Source organism: Bactrocera dorsalis, chromosome 3 (genome assembly GCF_023373825.1).
Source record: "Bactrocera dorsalis isolate Fly_Bdor chromosome 3, ASM2337382v1, whole genome shotgun sequence".
NCBI lineage: Eukaryota > Metazoa > Arthropoda > Insecta > Diptera > Tephritidae > Bactrocera > Bactrocera dorsalis.
The window spans coordinates 6,312,268-6,332,799 of record NC_064305.1 but is presented as its reverse complement, the minus strand read 5'-3'; the positions used below and the strand labels follow the sequence as shown (position 1 = coordinate 6,332,799).

General features: G+C 30.2%; 1 protein-coding gene across 2 annotated transcripts in view; it reads right to left on the bottom strand.

Moving 5' to 3' along the window:
* Positions 1-736: 736 nt before the first annotated feature.
* Positions 737-20,532, bottom strand: part of LOC105228423 (CDK5 and ABL1 enzyme substrate 1) — a 61,687-nt gene continuing 41,891 nt past the window's right edge. The window contains exons 3-10 of one of the 2 annotated variants that reach the window (XM_049453615.1): positions 10,686-11,063; positions 9,155-9,278; positions 8,935-9,089; positions 5,357-5,389; positions 3,521-3,635; positions 1,989-2,179; positions 1,704-1,908; positions 737-1,629 (exon numbers count right to left, since the gene is read on the bottom strand). In XM_049453615.1, coding sequence (XP_049309572.1) covers positions 1,489-1,629; positions 1,704-1,908; positions 1,989-2,179; positions 3,521-3,635; positions 5,357-5,389; positions 8,935-9,089; positions 9,155-9,278; positions 10,686-11,063 — 1,342 coding nt within the window. In that variant the 3' untranslated portion in view covers positions 737-1,488. The remainder of the gene's footprint in view (positions 1,630-1,703; positions 1,909-1,988; positions 2,180-3,520; positions 3,636-5,356; positions 5,390-8,934; positions 9,090-9,154; positions 9,279-10,685; positions 11,064-20,532) is intronic. The other variant, XM_049453616.1, reaches the window with a different exon arrangement.

The window sequence follows — 20,532 nt, the reverse complement described above, 5'->3', positions numbered from 1 at the left end:
TCGTTTGTGTTTACAAAGTATTTTTGACGAAAACAGAATTTTGCTAATATTTTTTCTTTTTTACTTTCGCAAAGCATTTGTATTGCATTAATTTTCAGTTAAATTTCGTTTACTTTTTAAAAGTTTTTGTATTGTGTTATCTAATAATTTGTCGCTCATTGTTCACTTAATTTATGTGTAGCTAGATATTTATGTGTGTATATTATGTATATTAAGTGCTAATTTATAAAATGTAAATATATACGTTTGCTCAGAGGAAAAAATGTTTTTAGATTTTTTTGAAAAAAAAAATGTTTTGTTTGAAATTGAAAAAAAAAAAAATATTTTTAGTTTGAAATTGAAAAAAAAAATATTTTTTGCTTGAAATTGAAAAAAAAAAATATTTTTAATTTGAAATAAAAAACAAATATTTTTTGCTTGAAATTGAAAAAAAAAAAAATATTTTTAATTTGAAATAAAAAACAAATATTTTTTGTTTGAAATTGAAAAAAAAAAAATATTTTTAATTTGAAAAAAAAAAAAATATTTTTTGTTTGAAATTGAAAAAAAAAAATATTTTTTGTTTGAAATTGAAAAAAAAAAAAATATTTTTAGTTTGAAATTAAAAAAAAAATGTTTTTAATTACATTTAAAAATATATTTTTTTTTTAGATTAAAATTAAAAAAAAGGTCCAATAAAAAAATGTAATCTTTGAAATTAACCTTTACCACCTTTATAACTTTCACTTACATTATTATATTACATTACTATATATATTAAAGAAAAATCGACCACAGTTTACGCATAAAAAAAATTAAGCTTAAATTAACGCCGTACACGTTTAAAACATCTAAAAAAAAAGCTACACAAAAAAATAATTTTAATCAAATCGGCATAAAAATTAAAAAAAAAAGTTTTAAAAATAGTCATAATAAAGTCAAAAATTACTTATTAAACAAAATATTTGTATATAACCTTCGTTTTTCTCTACAGCAAACTTTAAATTTCTCTTGCGCTCTTACAAAGTGTTAAAAATTTTAATCAAAATGCTTATTTCACTAACTTATTTGCTATAAAAAATGTTTTTTGTTTGCTCTCTTAGCGTTTAAGTACAAATTTTCGTTTGATAAAAATCATTGTGTGGTCATATTTTTTCACTCCTAAAGTTTTTTCCACAAATTTGATTTTGTTATAGTTTTTGCTTGCTCTTATATACGAAATTTCCATATTTCAAACACTTCTTCATACATAAAATGCATGCAGCTGACATATTTCGCTAGCTGACTCACAAACAAATTGAATATCAATTCGTTCAACTTCTTAAAGTTCTATGCAAGCATGCCAACGCTTCCACTAAAACACCATTCCGCGCATAAATTTCCATTTTACATTACCACATACATTTCGCGCCGATAGCGCCTTCATTTCTTGCTGCTATTGCGATGCCGAAAGTAATAACGCGATGTCACCGCTACTAAGCGCTTTTCGGCAAAGCGTTTTGGCCAATTCTAGGATTCGTAGAGCAAACGCTGATAGTGCGGCAATACCTCATGCATGGGCACGTGCAAGCTGAACTCCAACGCCACGAGCACGGCGAATTCCGAAGCTATTAGCTCCTTGCGATTGACACGAAAAACGCTCTCGGTTTTCTATTGTTAAAGAAAACGTTAAATTAAGTTAAGCATTTTAACTTATTACGCAATTAATTGCAGCTCATACACACCTCAATTAAGCTCTTCAGCGATTCACCTTTGACATCGTTCATTTTGGCGCTTAGCAGCAGACAAGAGCCCGCGCATAGCTTACGATTACTCTTGTTAATCAGATTGGCCAAGATCAATTTCTCAAAGTAGACATATGCTTGCGATATGGTGACCAAATCAATGCGACTGTCCAACTTGTTGATGCGACGCATTTCACGCTTGATGCTGTGTGAGTGGAACAGAAAACAAAAACAAAATATCAGTGAGCAACTTGTGCAAGCTTAAAATTGTTGATTTGCGCTCACCTTCGTAATTTGCTCAGCGTTAATTGTATGTGTGGAAACTTCTCACGGAATTTATCATTCAGCTCCTTCTTCAAGTCCGATGGACGCACATAATCGATCACCGAAGTCATGTATGACGTGAATGTGAGCAAAGTGCGATGCTTGCCCGCAATCAATTCGGGATCATCCAAAATATTTGCGGAATATTGGAACTGAAAGGCGGAAAGGCAGAAAAGATTGAACAGAATAATTTAAAAATTATAGTAAATTAAGATTCATTAAATTTTAATTAATTTCGTTATAATTAACGAGTATATATTAAAAATTATTTGGATATTTAAATAATGTAAAAAATTAATAATAATTAAGTAGTAATTAATCAATAATTAATTAGTAAATTAATTAATAACAATAATTTGACTTAAAAAAAAATTAATTACAATAATTAAGGAGTAATTTATCAATATTTGATCAAAAATCATATAAGAAATTAATAGTCATTAAGTAGTAATTAATTTATAAGTAGTTAAAAAATTATTTTGACTTAAAAAAACTAAATTTACTTACAAGAAGTTATTAATTAAGGAGTAATTTATCAATATTTAATCAAAAAATTATTTAGATTTTTAAGAAATTAATAGTCATTAAGAAGTAATTAATTTATAAGTAGTTAAAAAATTATTTTTACTTAAAAAACAAAATTTACTTACAAAAAGTTATTAATTAAGGAGTAAGTTATCAATATTTAATAAAAAATTATTTAGATTTTTAAGTAATTTTTATTTAATTAAGTAGTAATTATTTTGTAAGTAATAAACAAAGAATATATATTAAATAATATTTAAATTTCATAATTTTATTTGAATTATTAAGTATTAATTCATTTAAAAGTAATAATTAAACAGTTAATTAATTAAAATAAAATTATTTACTTAATAAAATTTCAAATTAATTACTATTATAAAATAATCAAGCAGTAATTTCGCAGTTAGTAATTAAAACATTATTTAAATTTTTAAACAGTGAACAAATCCATAGTCATTAAGTAGTAATTAATTTATATAAATAATAATTAAGGAGTATATACTAAAAAGTACTTATATTTTAAAACAATAAATTAGTAATACCATATTAATTTATAAGTAATAATTAATTAGTTTACAAAATTTTTTTCAAATATTTCATTACAAAATTTGAAATTAATTATAAAAAGTTAATTATATAACTTTAATCAAAAAATAGTAAAATTTTTAAAGAATAAATTAAGTATTAATTAATTAGTTAAGTAATTATTCGTTATTTAATTAATTTAAAAATCAAATTTTTACATTTCAAAACTTTCAATTAATTACAAATTAATTATATATTAATTAAAGAGTAATTTATCAAATTTTAAACAAAAATTATTTATATTTTAAAGAAATGTAATAAACTAATAATAATTAAGAAGTAATTAATTTAAATAAATTTAATTACAATTCAAAAATGGAGTCTCAAAATACTTAATTAAAAAAATTAATAAAAAAAATTAAGTATCAATCTCCACAACTCACCTGCATGCCGCGTGTGCCGTCCGTATTCAACAATAAACTATCATCCAAATCTAATTTGAGGTCCGGTGTCGGACTTGCGGTACTATTGCGATTGTTGTTGTCATAAGTAAAACACCTAAGGCGAAATTTAAAAAAAAAATACAATTAATGTTAACATTAAACAAAAACGATTCGATTAGTTTAGCAAACAGACACATGCAAATATAAAAAAAAAAATAATAATAATAAAAAGTATATAGTAAAGTTGTTGTTTATTTTGTATGAAAATCAAGATAGTGTGTTATGTAATATAAAAATATAAAACGAAATTTTCCGAACTACAAAGATGTTATTGTTGTTGTGTGTTATGACATTATGTTGTTAGTATTTGTTGTATGCAAATGTTAGTGATTTGATAGCTGAAAACAAAATAGAAACAAAATTCAAATGAATGAAGAAAAGTAAAAGTGAACAAATCCACTGACTGCGCCTATAAGTAGACTATACTTTTAATTAATTTATATTATATTACATAATTAGGACGGACATTAGTTTAATTATACAAAACTATGAGCGCTGCGTACAGTCTGCTAATTTTACAACTACATACAATAAATAATTTACTTAAAATTAATTAATTATTTGCTTTTCTGAAATTAATGGTACTTTAATTGTGCGATATTTAATTTCATTCACTGCAATATTTAAAATTTATTTAAATTACTACCTCTAATTGACTTAATTTAATTAACACAATACAATTAAAACTAAATTTCTAATTAATTAGATTTAATTAATTTGATGCACTGAAATTAATTAATTCTATTCATCGTAATGTTTAAAATTTATTTAAATTATTAACCAGCATTTACTCAATTTAATTAATACATTATAATTAAACTTTTAATTTTAATTAAAATAATTAATTTAATTAAAATTAAAAATAGATTAAGTTGATTCCATTAATTAAAAAAATATTCCATTATTAAAGCTATTTTATTAAAATTTAACTGCTCTAAGCCAAGTTAATTTAAATTATAGAGATTAATTCCAAATTTTGTAATTAATAAAATTTACTTTTTTATTTTGTTTTAGTAGCCAATGTTAGTTTTCAATTTAATTTTTGTATAAATTTTTTTATTACTTTTTGCATGCACTCGCAGAGCTGTTTATGTATTGTATTTATAAATGGTTGCACAGTGTTTAAAAAACTTGGAAAATTGAGGAAAAATAACTAATTTTTCAAATAAAAAAAGGATTTTTTAAAAAAATAAGAATAATCTGCGAAAATGAGGAAAAAAATTAATTTCAGGAAATAAAATTTAAAATTTTTAAAAAATGTTTATATTAATAAATTATTTAATTTAAAAAATTTAACAATTTTGAAATAAAAAAATATTTTGTTAAAAATTTTTAAGTCAAAATTAAAAAAAAATTTTAATTAAAATATTTTTTTTTTTGTTAATTAAAATTAATTTTTAAATTATTACTTTTTAATGAATTTTTGAAATTACTTAATTAATTTTTAAATGTAATATAGTTTAAAATAAATATATTTTTTTTATTCACAACTATTAAAATTTTAATATTTTTTTACACTATGCAACAAAATTTTAATTTAAATTTTTTCCTTTACAATATTTTTTTGTAAATCACGTTTAAAAACGAAGCTACAATTTATGTTTAAAAATCAATTACAGACTTTAGGTTTCTTCAAATATTTTTTTAATTTTTTCCTTCAAACACCTGACAACTGATTACTATTACAAACAACAACTTCTACTTCTAACGATTAGCGGCAGCAACTATATTTTACACTTAAATAATGTAAAAAAATATTTTTTTATTTTTAATTACCATTTTCCCTTTTGCCAGGTTATAACTTTTGTCCTGCAAATGTAGAGCGCAAATAAAAAAAAAATCCAAATTAAAATTTGATTACATTTTATTGAGTTTGGCAGCATAATACCGTGCTTGCAAGTTGTTTGTGTGTTTAGTAGTAATTATTTTGCCTAATGTGCACTTTGCAATGCGATAGCGTAGAAGAAAACTAAAATAAAATATGTACATATAGACATATTTTGCTTTGTGCGCAAATACCTAAAGAGAGGCAGAATTGATAAGCCCTACGACAACATGTGACTTACTTGGTAATTAAATATCAAAAAAATAATAAAAATAAATGAACAAAAAAATATTAAAAAAAAATTCACATTTTTGCTAAATTGACTGAAAATAATAAAAAATACTTAAAAATAAAAAAAATGCTTTAAGAAAACTTAAAAAAAAATCATAAAATTTATGTAGCCACTACTTCCATTAGCATAAATATTTGTCACATGACGCCCAAAACAATGAAGGCATAATTTTACTGCCATAAAGCAATGAAAAAATTTTATAAATTCCAAATCGAAAAAATATAAACAATGTAGAACAGTTTGCATCAGCAAAGGGATTCATATTTCTTTGCAATTAAATTCTTTTTTTTTTAAAGCATTTTATGCTGTAATGGCAACTGAAGAGTGAAAAAAGTAGTCACAAGTAAACAATAACAAAAACCAAGGTGTCAAAATGCAATAAGTTACGGCGTAGTTAAGCGTGAAAAGTAGTAAAAAAAAATAATTAAAAAGCAACAGAACAAAATAACAGCAAAGCAATAATAAACCACGCCATAAGGGGCTCGTACAGCTGATGCCAACACTTTTTACTGAAAAATATTTACATAACAAAAAAAGAAAAAATAAATAATGAAATAACAGCAACAAGTAAAAAATTATTGGATGATGCAAAATATTTCGGTAATTGCGAGTCTTTTATAAAAGAAGAAAAACATTCTTCTCGTTTGTACTGAAGCCTTCACTAAAACAAAATATTTTTTACAAGAGCTATAGTAACTCGATATTAAAAATTTCTTTCTTCGCAGATTGCACCATTGCCTTAGACAATAACCGATGCCAAATTTCGTTAAGATATCTCGTAGAATAAAAAGGCTTTCCATACAAGCCCTTAATACCGACCGTTCAGTTTGTATGGTAGCTATATGCTATAGTATTCCGATTTTAACAATTTCTTCGGAGATTGTAACATTGCCAGAAACAATAATCCATGACAAATTTCGGGACGATATCTCGTCAAATGAAAAAGTTTTCCATACAAACACTTTATTCCTATTATTCAGTTAGCATGACAGCTATATGATTTCTGAAAGGCTAAGGGACTAGGTTCGCGAATATACAGACAGAAGAACATAGCAAAATCAACTCAGCTGATCACATATACGAATATTTTTTGTATTTGTGTCTCCGACGTTTCCTACGTGTTACAAACTTCATGGCAAACTTAATATACGCGGTTCAGGGTATAATTCTTCTTCTTCTTTACTGACCTAGCCAGCGTAGCCGCTGTCTTTTAATTCGCTGAACTATGTCAATGTCGTCGTATATCTCGTACAGCTCGTTCCATCGTTCCGTTCCATGGAGGATGGAGTCATGTGTAGAAGTATACGCAAGTGAGGAAAGTTCTCTGATCGCCATTCACATGGGACGGCCAGAAACGATTCTTTTACATATGGCTCAAGCAGCTCACGACTTCCGGTCTTTGACCAAGTATCCTCTGGGTAGCCTAAGAACATCCGTTTGAAGGCGAGCTAAAGTGAGAAGGCGAAACATCCCCTGCATAGAAAAAAACAGCCTCGGACGAGAGACCCCCCTTTTCAGGGTATAATTACAAAAACAAAAAATGCTCCAACCTTTCCTGCTACGTGTTACAAGCTTCATGGCAAGCTTAATATACGCGGTTCAGGATATAATTACAAAAACAAAAAATGCTTGGAGTTAGTCAATTCACCTAAAGTTTTGCTATATAGTAACAAATCGATTAAGGTCACTGATCACATATTTATATATCTCTGTAGAATTCTATGCATAACGCTGAAAAAATCACTCAGTTCAAGTAGACGATAGACTTTTTATAATGTCTACGAAATAAACCAAAAAATGTATTAAATAAAAAAAAATTAAAAAAATTAAAAACAAATAAATTTAATTTAAAAAAATTAAAGGTTAAAAACTAAATTAAAAAAAATTAAAATTAAGAAAAAATGAATTAAAGAAAATTCAAAAAAAACATAAAAAATAAAAATAAAAAAAAATAAAAAACAAAATAAAAATTAAAATTAAAAAAAAAAATAAAATTAAAAAAATTAAAATTAAAAAAAATAAATAAATAAAAAATAAAAATAGAAAATTAAATTAAAGAGCAAAAATTAAATTACATTGAATTAAATCAACCCATCAGTGATACAAAATTCATTTATGGAAAGAAATACTCTTACAAAAAAATTTAAACAAATTAAAAAAATATTTAAAAATTAAAATATTATTGTTTTTTTTATTAAATGTAAAACCTTTTTTAATTAAGTCCAAACTCTACAAAACTTTTCCGACAAAACTGGAACAGAAATTCACTTTTCTGCGCTTCACTTTCTTGCTGACACTTAGTAACTGACAGAGCAATACTAAGCCACTTGATATATCCTTAAACGCTATTGACTTGTCAGTTGAAGAAACAATTTTCTTTTAGCTATAAAATCTCTATTGGGTGAGGTCATGCCTAGATTAGGCGAAGGCACACAGGCTGGTCAACGATTTGAGGCTACTTAAATAGGGTATAAACACACCCACAAAAAATAAAAAGAAATTGCGTGTCTAGCTACAAGGCTCGTAATAGAAGTTATTTAATGCAAGACGATATATAATATAAGTATATGTATGTATATATCATGAGAAAGCTATCTATATTTCTATACATATGTATGCATATGTACAAGCCGCTTGGTGGCGCTAAAGCTCACACTTCGCACAAATACCGGCTTTTGAGCGACGAGACTAAAACAAAACGCTGAAAACATGAAAATGTTGTAAATGCTGGCAATGAAATGCTTTGAACACGACGTCAATGCGGTTGCGTGGGCGTACAAACATTTGTATGCGGTTGAAAGTGTGTGCTGTGTTGCCGGCGGCAAAAGCGTAGAAATCAATAACTTGTATATGCGTTGTTGCGCGGCGCTCGCTATTGCGTTTCGCTTTTAATTTCTCGCTTTTAACTACCACTGAATGCAAGCAAACTAAACTGATGGATGTTTCTGCACAATTTTATGAACATTAAACTAGATGATTTGCATAGTTTTAGCAACATGAGGCTGATTGGTTAGTACTGTAAGCACATTAGATGGGTGGCGAAAGCTGCTAAAGCGTTGAGTGATGACGAAGAGCGGCTTATGTATATGGAAAAGTGTGGTTGTGTGCGTGTATATGTGAGATTTTTCTGCAGGAGCGCTATATGTGTGACAGCACAGTTCAAGGTCACTGTGTATCTGCATATAGACACACACAGACGCCCCTCACCACCCCCTAAAAACCCAACAACACACTCACCTGGCGATGCCGTGATTTTTAAGTGCTGCTGTACTCGTAATTTCGATTTGGCTATCCAATAGCGATGTGTTGCCTGAAGTGCCACCGCCATGCTTGCTCTTGCTCTCTTTGCCATAATGGCGTGTGGGTATGAGTAGATGTCCATAGGAGATTTCCTGTAAAGCAGCAACGGCATGAAATATGTGATAAATGTGTAATGTGCAGAATAACGGTTACCCACCTGCCCACTTTCACCCTTTTCGATGCCCAGCAAATCGAATGGATCGAAGGGTGCATCGTTGATTGCGGATAGGGGACGCGAACCGGATGGATTGCGTCGACGACCCTCCTTGCGTAGTTCGGCTCTGTGTAGTAGGAGAGAAATATGTAATATTTTCATTATTAAAGGTAGTGTTACATAATAAAACTTCTAATAAAATTAAATATTTTTATTAATAAAAAATAAAATTGTGTAGTATATAATAAAAAATAAAATAAAATAAGGAAGAATTATAGTTTTCAAGTTAAGTAAAAATAAAAAATATGTAAGAAAAATAAAAAAAAAGTATTAAAAATGTATAAAATATAGTTTATTAGCATAAAAATTATAATTAAAATTTTTGATAAGCCAAAAAAATATCTTCATATATACAAAATATTAAAAATTAAACAAAAAATAATAATTAAAAAATAAATATTTTATTTAATAATACAAGGATTACAATATTCAAAATAAAAATTAAAACGCATAACAAAAATAGTGAAAAAATATTTAAGAATTATTTTAATTAAATATATGTATGTATATAAAACTTAATAATTAAAAATGATAGAAAGTAAAAAAAAAATATATACATATATAAAAAAAGAATAACAAAATTAAATAAAAATTCATAAAAAAATTTCCAACAATAATTAAAAAATTAAAAAAAAAATACCAAATTAAAAAAATAATAATTAAAGCTTATAATAAACTGAACAAAAATTTTTTAAAAACAATTTATAAAAGAAAAATAAAAATTAAATATAAAAATAATAATTAATATAAGATATTTTAATTAAAAATTAAATATTTCATTTAATACTAAAAAAAATTATAATTTTAAAAAATAGCACTTAAAGCTCAAACAATTTAAAAAACTAATCAAGAAATATTTTAATTAAAAAGCAAATATTTGAACTAAAATATTAATTAAAAAACAAATCAAATATTAATAAAAAAATAAAATTCAAAAAATTACTAAAACTCACAACTAAATTAAATAAGAATTAAATTAAAAAATACATATATGCTATTATAATAAAAAAATAATATTTCAATTAATATAATAAGTAAAATAAAGAATAATAATAAAAATAATAATAATAAAAAAATATCTAATAATAACAAAAAAAACTAATAATATTCAAAATAATTATTAAAACTCAAAACAAAATGAAATAAAATTAAAAAAAAAAAACAAATTATTTAAAAAATATTAATTACAAAAGTAAAAAAAATTAAATAAAATATAAAGTTAACTATTTAACTAAAATGTTTTCGTAAAAAATAAAAAATTTTAATAAAAAAAATTAATTAAATTAAATTATATATATTTAAAAAAAAAACATTTTAATCAAATAATTATAAAATTAGTTAGAAATATTTTATAAAATCGAAAATTTATTTAATATTATATTAAATATACATATATAAAATTATATATAAATGAATTTAAAATTTAATAAAAAAAAATTTAACTAAAAAAACATTAAAACAATTTATAACTCACCTGCCATTTTTACCCTTGTAGTATGGCAATGCCGAGAATATAAAAAATGGCACCTTACGTGACGTCAACACCACACGCTCATCCTTGTACTGATGCTGTTTGTGCGCTTGTGCATTGAGGATGCGTAAGTCCTTAGCATCGTTGATCTGCACACTCTTGCTGATGCTGCCGCGTCCAGTAAAGCTGCCCGGAAAACTGCCGGGCGTCAAACTCTCCGTACTGCTATCGTCGGTTATGTGCGTGGAACCGTGTATTATGTTGCACGGTCGCTTGCCACCAGCACTGCCGCCGACGCCGATACGCATACCCGGTGCCGTATTGAGGCGGGCGCGACGCTCCGGCATGATATTGGCATCGTTGGCGCCATTGCTGAAAGTTCTGAAACAAAACAAAAAGATATTTGAATTTCATGTTGCAATATTTGTTATTGTTATTATGTTTATATGAGTTATCACCACCACATAACCTATAAAATTGGTCAACATGTTTGTGTGCGTTTGCTTTTACTTTTTCATTAATTTTTTCATGATTTTCCTTAAACTTTATTATTTATTTGCGATACACATGTTTTTTAACATAAATTTATATTTTTTTAAAGAAATTAATACATTTTTCTAAATAAATTTTTCGTTTAATCCGCAAAATATGTTACACTGCTGTTTTACGCAATTTCTGCAGCGAAATCATTTGCTTTGTGTGCTATGCACCAGTTTGCTAAGCATTAAGTTCTTATCTTGCCAACATTTTATCGAGCTTCTAATTAGAATTTATGTAAACAGAGAGTGAGAGCCAGAAAGAGCGCGCCAAACCGCATTACAGATAACAATTACGAATAAATGCCATATTTTCGCAAAAGCAAATTGTTTTAATAAGAAAACACACAAGTGCCAGTAAGCTGAATATATTTTACTGTTTCCCAACATTATTGCCAACTATTTTAATATTTCAATTGAAAACTAAAAAAAAAAATTAATGAAATTTGTTTGAAAATATTTTGTTGTTTGAAATTTAAACTTGTCTTGCCTTGAAATGTTTTTATGTTTCGTGAATTTTTGATAGGGTTGCCATACACTCGATTAGTAATTTTTATTAAAATTGTTAAAAGAGCAATCGAAATAGAATTATTACAAAAATCCTAGAAAAATCCCAGAAAATATTTTTTTTTCATAAAAAGCAAAAGTTTCATAAAACAGAGTTGCCATATATCCTAAAATACATTAAAATTAAAAGCAATGTTTAATTAATTTATGAAAAAATTCACAAAATGTTAAGTTTTGTATGAAAAAAATCTTGATCGAAGTGCAAATAATTTTTATTGTTATTATAGTTGGCAACTCTATAATTTCTTTTTTTTTTAATTGATATTTTTGAATAAAGCCAGATATAAAATAATTCACAAAACATCATTACAGTATAAGAAATAGTGGTAGAGCAGACAGCTAATTTTGTATAGCTAAGTTGGCAACTCTTTCAGTTTTTTACAAAAATTTGGCAACTCTATTTTTTTTTTCAAAAATTGATGTTTTGTAAGTTAAGCGAAAAAAAATTTAAGAAACGCAAAATTAAAAAAAAAATGTCAGAGTTGCCAACCAATTTTGTTTGGATTTAAAGTTGGCAAGTCTTTACTTTTTTTTACAAAAATTTATATTATTATGTAAAAAAAATAATTGCTAAAACTTCAGTTTTGTTAAAAAAAATTGTAGAGTTGCCAAATAATTTTTATAGCTATTTTAATTGGCAACTTTATCAACTTTTTTTTTATAAAAAATGGCATTTCGTGATTTAATTTATTGATTTTTTAATATTTTCTTAAATTTGCGTTTCGCAGCTATAGAGAAATATTTTTGAAATCACAAATTTTGTAAAGTCCAAAAATATTAAAATAAAAACAAAATTTACAAAATTTTCTCCAAATATATTAAATAAAAAAATGTTGTTTTGGAAATGGAGCGCGCTTCAAAAACTTCTTATAATCGCAGGACTGAAAAGTAACAGAAAAAATAATTTTTGCTCAAAAGATTTTGGCGAGATGGCGAAGTAAACAAAAGTAAACAAATTATAACATTTTGTAGCACAAGAAGCATGCCAGCGCTTAATGAGCTGTGAGTTATGCGCCAAAAGAAGAAGAAGAAGCATAAGAATACGGCAGAAGAACACTCAAAAAGCAGATCTTTTTGGTCAAGAAAACGTGCCAGGCGAACAAAGGTTCGACAGAAGCAGTAAGCAGCCCGCGATCGAGCAACTGCAAGCGATCCTCACGCTTCATAAGTAATACATACACATACATACATACATGCATATGATTTGTATGTGTTGCTTTTCTTGTTAGAATCGACTTCCGTTCTGTGTGGCGAGAACTTTTAATCTTACGCAACAATCTAGCGGGCAGCAGGCGCCCAAAACTCAACAGCAACCAGCTAAAGTACTTCAAAAACTATGAGTACAATGAGTCTGTCTGTGTGTTTGTTTGTGTGCGCAGAGTTTATGCATAATTTCATGCGTGTTTCTTAAGGTTACTGAAACTCAAAATGTTTGTGTGTTTTTTTTTTGGTTAAACATCAAAACCAAAAATATACCCACAACAAAAACAAAGGTAAACCTTATTTTATGTTATGCAGCCTTAGTGTGTCTGTGTTTTTTCAAAATGCCGGGCGTTTAACCGAAAAGTTTTCATTTAGTAAACGTAGCAATGAAATAATAATGCCCCGCACACACAGCGTACAGCGTGATAAAGGGCCTTGAGATTTTTTTGTTGTTTTTATTTATAAATATTGTGTTTGACTTGTGTGCAGTCACAATTTAAGTCAATAGCATACAATGCGCGAATGAGGAAGCGAAGGCAATAAGTGAAACAAAAAACAACAACAGCAAGTAATATAGTCTTAGCTGAACCCTTAGTAACCTTATGTTCATACATATGATAAGTCAGTATGTGCATACACATGATGGTATGTACATATATACATAAATAGTAGTATGCAGTGCTCTGTATATTCAGAAAGAGATTGCAGATCATTAGAGGATCACTTGCATGCAAAAACAACAATAAAAATTAAGTAATTTTGGTACAAGATAAATACACTGAAAATAAAATTTTATATTGAATAAAAGTGTATAGAAAGATGTTTATTGTGCTTTTGATCGATCAGTTTGTATGTCAGCTATATGCTATAGTGGTCCGATCTGATTGATATATTCGGAAACTGTACCATTGCTTAAAACCATGATCTGTGCCAAATCTAGTTATTATATCATGTCAAATAAAAAAGTTTTCCATACAAGGACTTGATATTGAGCGCTCAGTTTGTATGGCAGCTATGTGTTATAGTGGTCCGATCTGACAAAAAATTTCAGAGGTTATAGAATTGCCTTAAACAATAATTCGTGGCAAATTTCATCAATATATCTATGGAAATAAAAAAGTTTTCCATATAAAGACTTGATTTTGATAGATCAGTTTGTATGGCAGCTATATGCTACAGTATTCCGATATCCACAATTCCAACTAAGGAGCGGCTTCTTGAGCAGAAAAGGGTGTGTGGAAAATTTCAGGTAGATAGCTCAAAAATTTTGAGGCTAGTACGCGTATATAAAGGCAAACAGATAATTTATTTAAATTTTACTATTATTTTTAAACAAAATTTTCCAAAATTTCCCACAGTGTATGTATACTAAGTTAAACACATGCTCGAGCAAAAACAATTAATTTTTTTGGGGGAAAACTAAAAAATTTTAAATTCCTACCAATAATTTTTTTCAGTGTACCATTTAAGAGCGCAAATCCACTTTAAAAACACAAAAAAAAACCAAAAAAGCAATATTAAAAATATTACTAAACGACTTTTGTACAACAAATTTGTATGTTCACAACTCGAAAAAAATTATTTATGCGCCATTAAATGTCACTAATATGCAAATGGCTGATTTGGGACACTAATAACAAAAACACCCCTTCCAAATCGATCGATTTTCGAACAGGCACACAGCAAGTCATAGGCAGTAACAGTCAATACGAAAACATAATCGAACAACGACCAACGGAATGCACTACCAACAACAAAACAACAACGGTAAGGGAAATAATAGTGGGGGCCAAAGCAATCAAGCGATCGATCGATTGATCATGCGTACAGCTGGAGACCGCAACAACAAAAATCGTATGGGCATTGCATGACCTCACGCACTTTTTACGTCAACCAACAGCTACTTTTATCTGCTGGCTAGCAGCTGAAACGAACGCCCCAAAATTGGCCCCAAGCGATCGCTCGAGACGCGCGTACGTCGTTTTGGGTGATCGTGGCGTATGGTGAATTTGGCAGCCGTCGAGCGAACAGCCACAACCAGGCACACAGAAGAGACGACAAGCAGACACAGCACCACAAACGTCGCGCTCCCTACGATTGTCGGCAATTTTCATTATCGAATTGCATGTAGTGGCCCTTTGCGCAGTCGGCGGCGCGGCTATTTTCGACCTACACACAAGGCGAGTACATAAATAAGTTGTTCTTGCTCATTTTGCTGTTTCGTTTTCGAAAACACTTGTCGTTGATCGTAAGCAAGTGTTTCACTGCTAGCTGATGGTGGTTGTTGGACGCTTGTTGTTGCTGCTCATTAAATAGTGTTGATTATGGGCACAGAGGTGCATTCAATTTTAGAGATCCAATGGGATAGACACACGAGTATATATTCTTATTTTTTATTGCCTTTTCTTTACTGCAACGTGTCTTTCTCTTTTATTTACTTTGTCTACAGTGGCGGTCGTAGATATTTAAATAGTGAATTTGTTTCTTAATTAATCTTAAGACATTTTGTATATTACTTTTTCAGTAGCCGTTTTTGACAGATCACGCGACACTTACACTGAGACTGCGGAGAGGCGATTCGACGTTGTGCGCAGCAACTCGGACTGACATATGGAAAAACTTGCCGCATTTTACGTTAAGATTGAAAGCGTACAAAATATAGCTTGTGTAAGAACCGAAGCCGCTCGAACTTCTTCGTTCTATGGGCTCTTGGAAAGTTCTAGGAAGATCTGATATTTTCGAGCCTAATTTTGTTCAGCCATGAGGATGAATGTGATTCCTGGCTCAACGGGTATGTAACCGGGCAAAATTGGCGCATTTAAGACGAAGAGCACACTGGATGGATTCAAGAGTTGTCATTTTATCCAGAAAAAGCAACGGATGAATTCATCGGTCCATAAAATGGTGTCGATAAGAACGTAACCGTCAATGGCGACATTCCCCATTACATTTGTAATTTCTGTGTTTTTTCTTCAAAAAAGTAGGGAACATCGAAATGGATGACTATTTATATATATGTACATATAGTACATAACTCCGTAGTTTCTATAGTAAAATTTTTTCCAAAATTTCAGAAATTGTAGTTAACTTGAAAATTTCAAATAAAAAGGAAGGAAACCCAATATCTTTTTGTTGACTAGAATAGTACTTGATAAAAAAACTGATATTTAGAACCTAAGAAAATGGAAAATGAAAAAAGGCTAAACCAAATATTCGAAGTGAAAAGCAGAAATTATGATGATTTCCTGTTTGAGATGGCACAGAACAGGGTTTGAAACGAATATACTCCAAATACTTATCAGATATAACCAACACAATCTTATTAAAATATTAAAAACTAATTTTTTTCATTTATAACCTCAAACAAATAAGATATCTAGAGATATTTTCAGAGGTTAGGTTAGGATTAAGAGATTGATCGGAACAGGGATCTCACTTGGACAGTCGTCCATTGCAAATCATTTTGGAACAATGATATAAAACTGAGAAAAGCTGTCTTGAAAAAGCTTCAAAGATTTTTTTTCCTACGAAATCTACACTTTTAAGAACCTTCACTGTAGGACACTTAAAATCATGAAATTAAATTGAAGCAAAGGAAAACACAAAAACACGCTACACACGCAGAATGGAAACATTTACAAATTGAATGAGCGAAGATAAAAGATTGGCTATTCAACAAGGGACCGCGTCCTACCATAACTACAAACGCCAAAAAGAAGCTATAGGGGGAAAGAGAAGTAGAGAGACGAAGCGAAGCTAAATGACGTTATCAGTATTAGGAAAGAAAAGTTGTGTTTTTAATTACAAGACGAAACGAAACGCAGCCGCATGGAGTGTGCGGTGGAGCCGAGTGGTGGGCCAACCAACCGAAATAGCATAGCACGGCATAGGCAAGGCAAGGCAGAGTGTGTAGCCGAAAAATGGTTTGCTGGCAATGAAAAACTTAGTGACGAAACAAGAAGAAACACCACACAAAATGAAAGGGAAAAAATATTTTGAGGAAAAAAAATAAGAGAAAAACAGTGCAGCACAAAAGTCTGAGCGCCCAGCAAATCACCCTGAGTTAATTGGTCTAGGTCGAGGCTACAAAATTTAATGAATCAAATAGCGAAACTAAACTGATGGACATGCGAACAACGCATGCATGCCTTGGATGAAAGATAGTGATGTGAGTCATGGATATGCATATGTGTGTATGTGTGTATGCTTGAAGGGCAAAGAGATAGTGTTGGATCAGTTAGTTAGACCAGCAGCTGGGTGGATGTGTGAATGTATGCGGTAAATAACGGTTAGAATAGAAGTGTGTCGATAACAGTGTGTGTTGAGACGGAAATGCAGTGGGGTAGGGTGTGATGGAAAAGCTGCTTTCGCAGTGAGAAAAGCGATGCGTTGCGATGAGCACGAATCTTCAGGCGGTACGACGAAAAGCGGGTGCAGCGAGGCGGAAAACAGCTGAGGGAAGTATTGTGGTAGCAATTAAGCGGTATGCGAAGGGGAAGAGGCATATAAAAATGGCATAAAAATACTTTGATATGGCCAATTGGAGTTTGGACTTTGTGATGTGGAAACAAAACTCGGCTAATTGGACGAACTTGTGGCGAAGGCTGGTGGAAATAGAGAGAGAGGTTTGTTTGCTTGCTGGCGATGGCAGTTTTGTCTAGTTGGGGAGTTGTGTGAGGAGGCAGCAACAACGCATGGGGCGTAACAATTAAAAATGGCTGCTGCTGGCGTGCTTACACACATACAAGCACGAACTCATACATACTTACCTACACTCAACCGAAAACGCAGCCATCACAGCTAAAAGCAACTTTCGAGATTGTGGGTGGGTATGTGTGTTGGAAAAGGCAATTAATGCAATTTCTGCTTGCGCGCCTGTGTGTGTGTGTGTTTTTCTTATACCTACCACCGCCCGCTTCCCCGCTACTCCTGCTGCATTTTCGGCCATTTAACAATTAATTAAGACTCGGGTGTCAAGTGTCAACATTGGCGGCCACACAAGCACACGCACCCGCATTGTGGGCGCGTTGGCGGTCGGCTAACGGTTTGAGGTAACAATTATAAACTGTTAATTAGTTGGAGTAAAAGAACAGGCGCCCAGCAATGCGGCACAAGTGGCACAGCGCGCGATGACTCGACTCGACGCAACGCGAAAAATTTTCTTGCTTCTGTGGTCGGCAATACATATGTAGTCGTATATATGTATATGTATGTACATATGTGTGTGTGTGTGTAGGTGTATGGAAAATGTTTTACGTGGAAAGCGGAAATGCGAGCGCACAAATGAATGGACAAACAGCAAGTCGCTTGCACGCTTAGCGAATCAAGCGAGAAATGGAAAAATGCAATGCGTTTGTGCTGGTGTTGGTGGTGGCGGGGGAGCTACGGAGGGACAGTGTTGCGTGCGTGTTGGTACGCAGTTTAGTTTTCGGTTGATTTTTGAGTGTAGTACGTACGTACATACATATATAACTGAGACTTCGAAGTTTCAACAACAACATACATATAAGTAAACAAAAACAATTGTTGATAAGTGAGCGGTATGCGATTCTGTAGACCACTAGTTGTTCCGTTAAGCGTATTTCCACATACATACATATGGGAGTGTAAATGTGTGTGTGTGAGATCCCAATTTCAAACAAGTGTTTGTTTTCGTCATTCTACGTTTGAAAGTATTCTTTTCTTTTCCAAAAATACAATACCGATTTTTTGTACATGACCAAATAGGAATTTTAAACCATGGAGACATTAGCGAAATCCGAGCATTAATTTTCGGACTCTATATTCAAGAAACCGACCTTTTCAAAACCTTCCACAAGACTCTTGAAGAACCCCCAGAGATAATCTAGTGATTTGCGTCCAGACCATACTGAAATTATGGAGGGAAGAGTTCTCCATCCTGCTGAATGGCAGGTTGGATTCCTCAATCAATAACGATGGAGCAGACGTTCCATTGCCGGCCATGAAGATGTCTGAATAGCAATTACCCGTCTGAAGAACAACAAAGCGGCGGGGGCCGGCGGGGAAAAGGTTCTGCGGAGGATCTATGGTTCTTTAGCGCATTTGAAACGGCGAATACCTCAGCCGATGGAACGATGGACTGTACGAGATATTCGACGACATTGACACCGTTCAGTGAGTTAAGAGACAGCGGCTAAGGCCAGCTCTGAACGTATTCGACGCCCTACCCGCGGGGGGAAGTCGAGGAAGAGGAAGACCTCCACCGAAAAATTTCTCACAGGGTATATTTTGAGTATATACTCATACGCTTTACACACAAAATGTTTAATACCAAATGCTTAGGAATTTCCAAAAGAACAGTCGACTGCAAGTGAATTGAGATTCTTCATTGTGCTGGTTTCTAATGCTATTGTTGAAAGTCTAGTTGCTGTTAGCTGCTCGAATGTGCAGTACAAGTGCACATATACTTAAAAATATACACACATACATATGTATACAAGAAGAGCATATAAATACACAAGCAGCGCCTTTGAGACTGATTGACTTTTCGTATATGCACACGTATGTATGTTTGTATATGTATATACTTATATAAGTATGTATATGTGTGTATGCTTGTAGTTTGATGACCTCACAAGTGTGTTTTCGATTTTCGTTTGATAACTTACACATATACAATACAAGTATGTACTTTTGTATGTATGTATATAGTATGTAGGCGTGCATACACATGACGCACTTATGCAATTCATATGGAGTCTCTTAAAGTTGATACACTATTTTTGCTATTGTTGTTTCACTATCAAACTCTTAAAAAAGCAAACCGAAGCAAATGCTTGTTGTATTTTCTGTTTGCCTATTGAAACTTTAAAGAAATTTAAATATATTTTACACATTTCTTACCTAAAAAGTTTGAAAGACGAGAGAGAATTGAATATAATGGATTTATTCAAAGAGATTTATTTTCAAACATAGAGCCTTAACGAATGAACATTTTTTGTCAAGAGCCTTTTTATGTTCATTTAATAAAAATTTAGAAAAATTCATAAAAATTTAGAAAAAAAATTCATAAAAATATGTAAACATTTAGAAAAATTTTTTGAAAATTTAGAAAAAAAAAATCATAAGAATCGCAATTGACTACGCTGACTTTTTAGTGATTTTTTTAGAAATAAAGAAAATGAGAACATATATCGTTATCATAACTTGTATAGTCACTATAAATTGTAGCAGAACTAAATACTCAACCACGATCCCACTTACCACGAATATTTTTTCGAGAGTTTCTGGAGGTATAAGAATTTCGAATTACTTTTGAATAATGTTTTTAAGTTTTCTTAATTGACTTACATTACAATGAAAAATAATTTTTTTGAAGTTTATGTATTTAGAGTCAAAGCGTTATTCTGAATACTAAAATAATTTGGAAGTAGAAAACATTCTCTAACTTGCGACAAACTAAGAACGAAAATCCAGGCTACATTTTTTTCCATATTTTTGAAAGTTTCTGACTTGAATTCGATTTTTTTCATATATTTAATGTTTAGACCCTTAAGAACATATCCTCCAAAGGATTTTTAAAA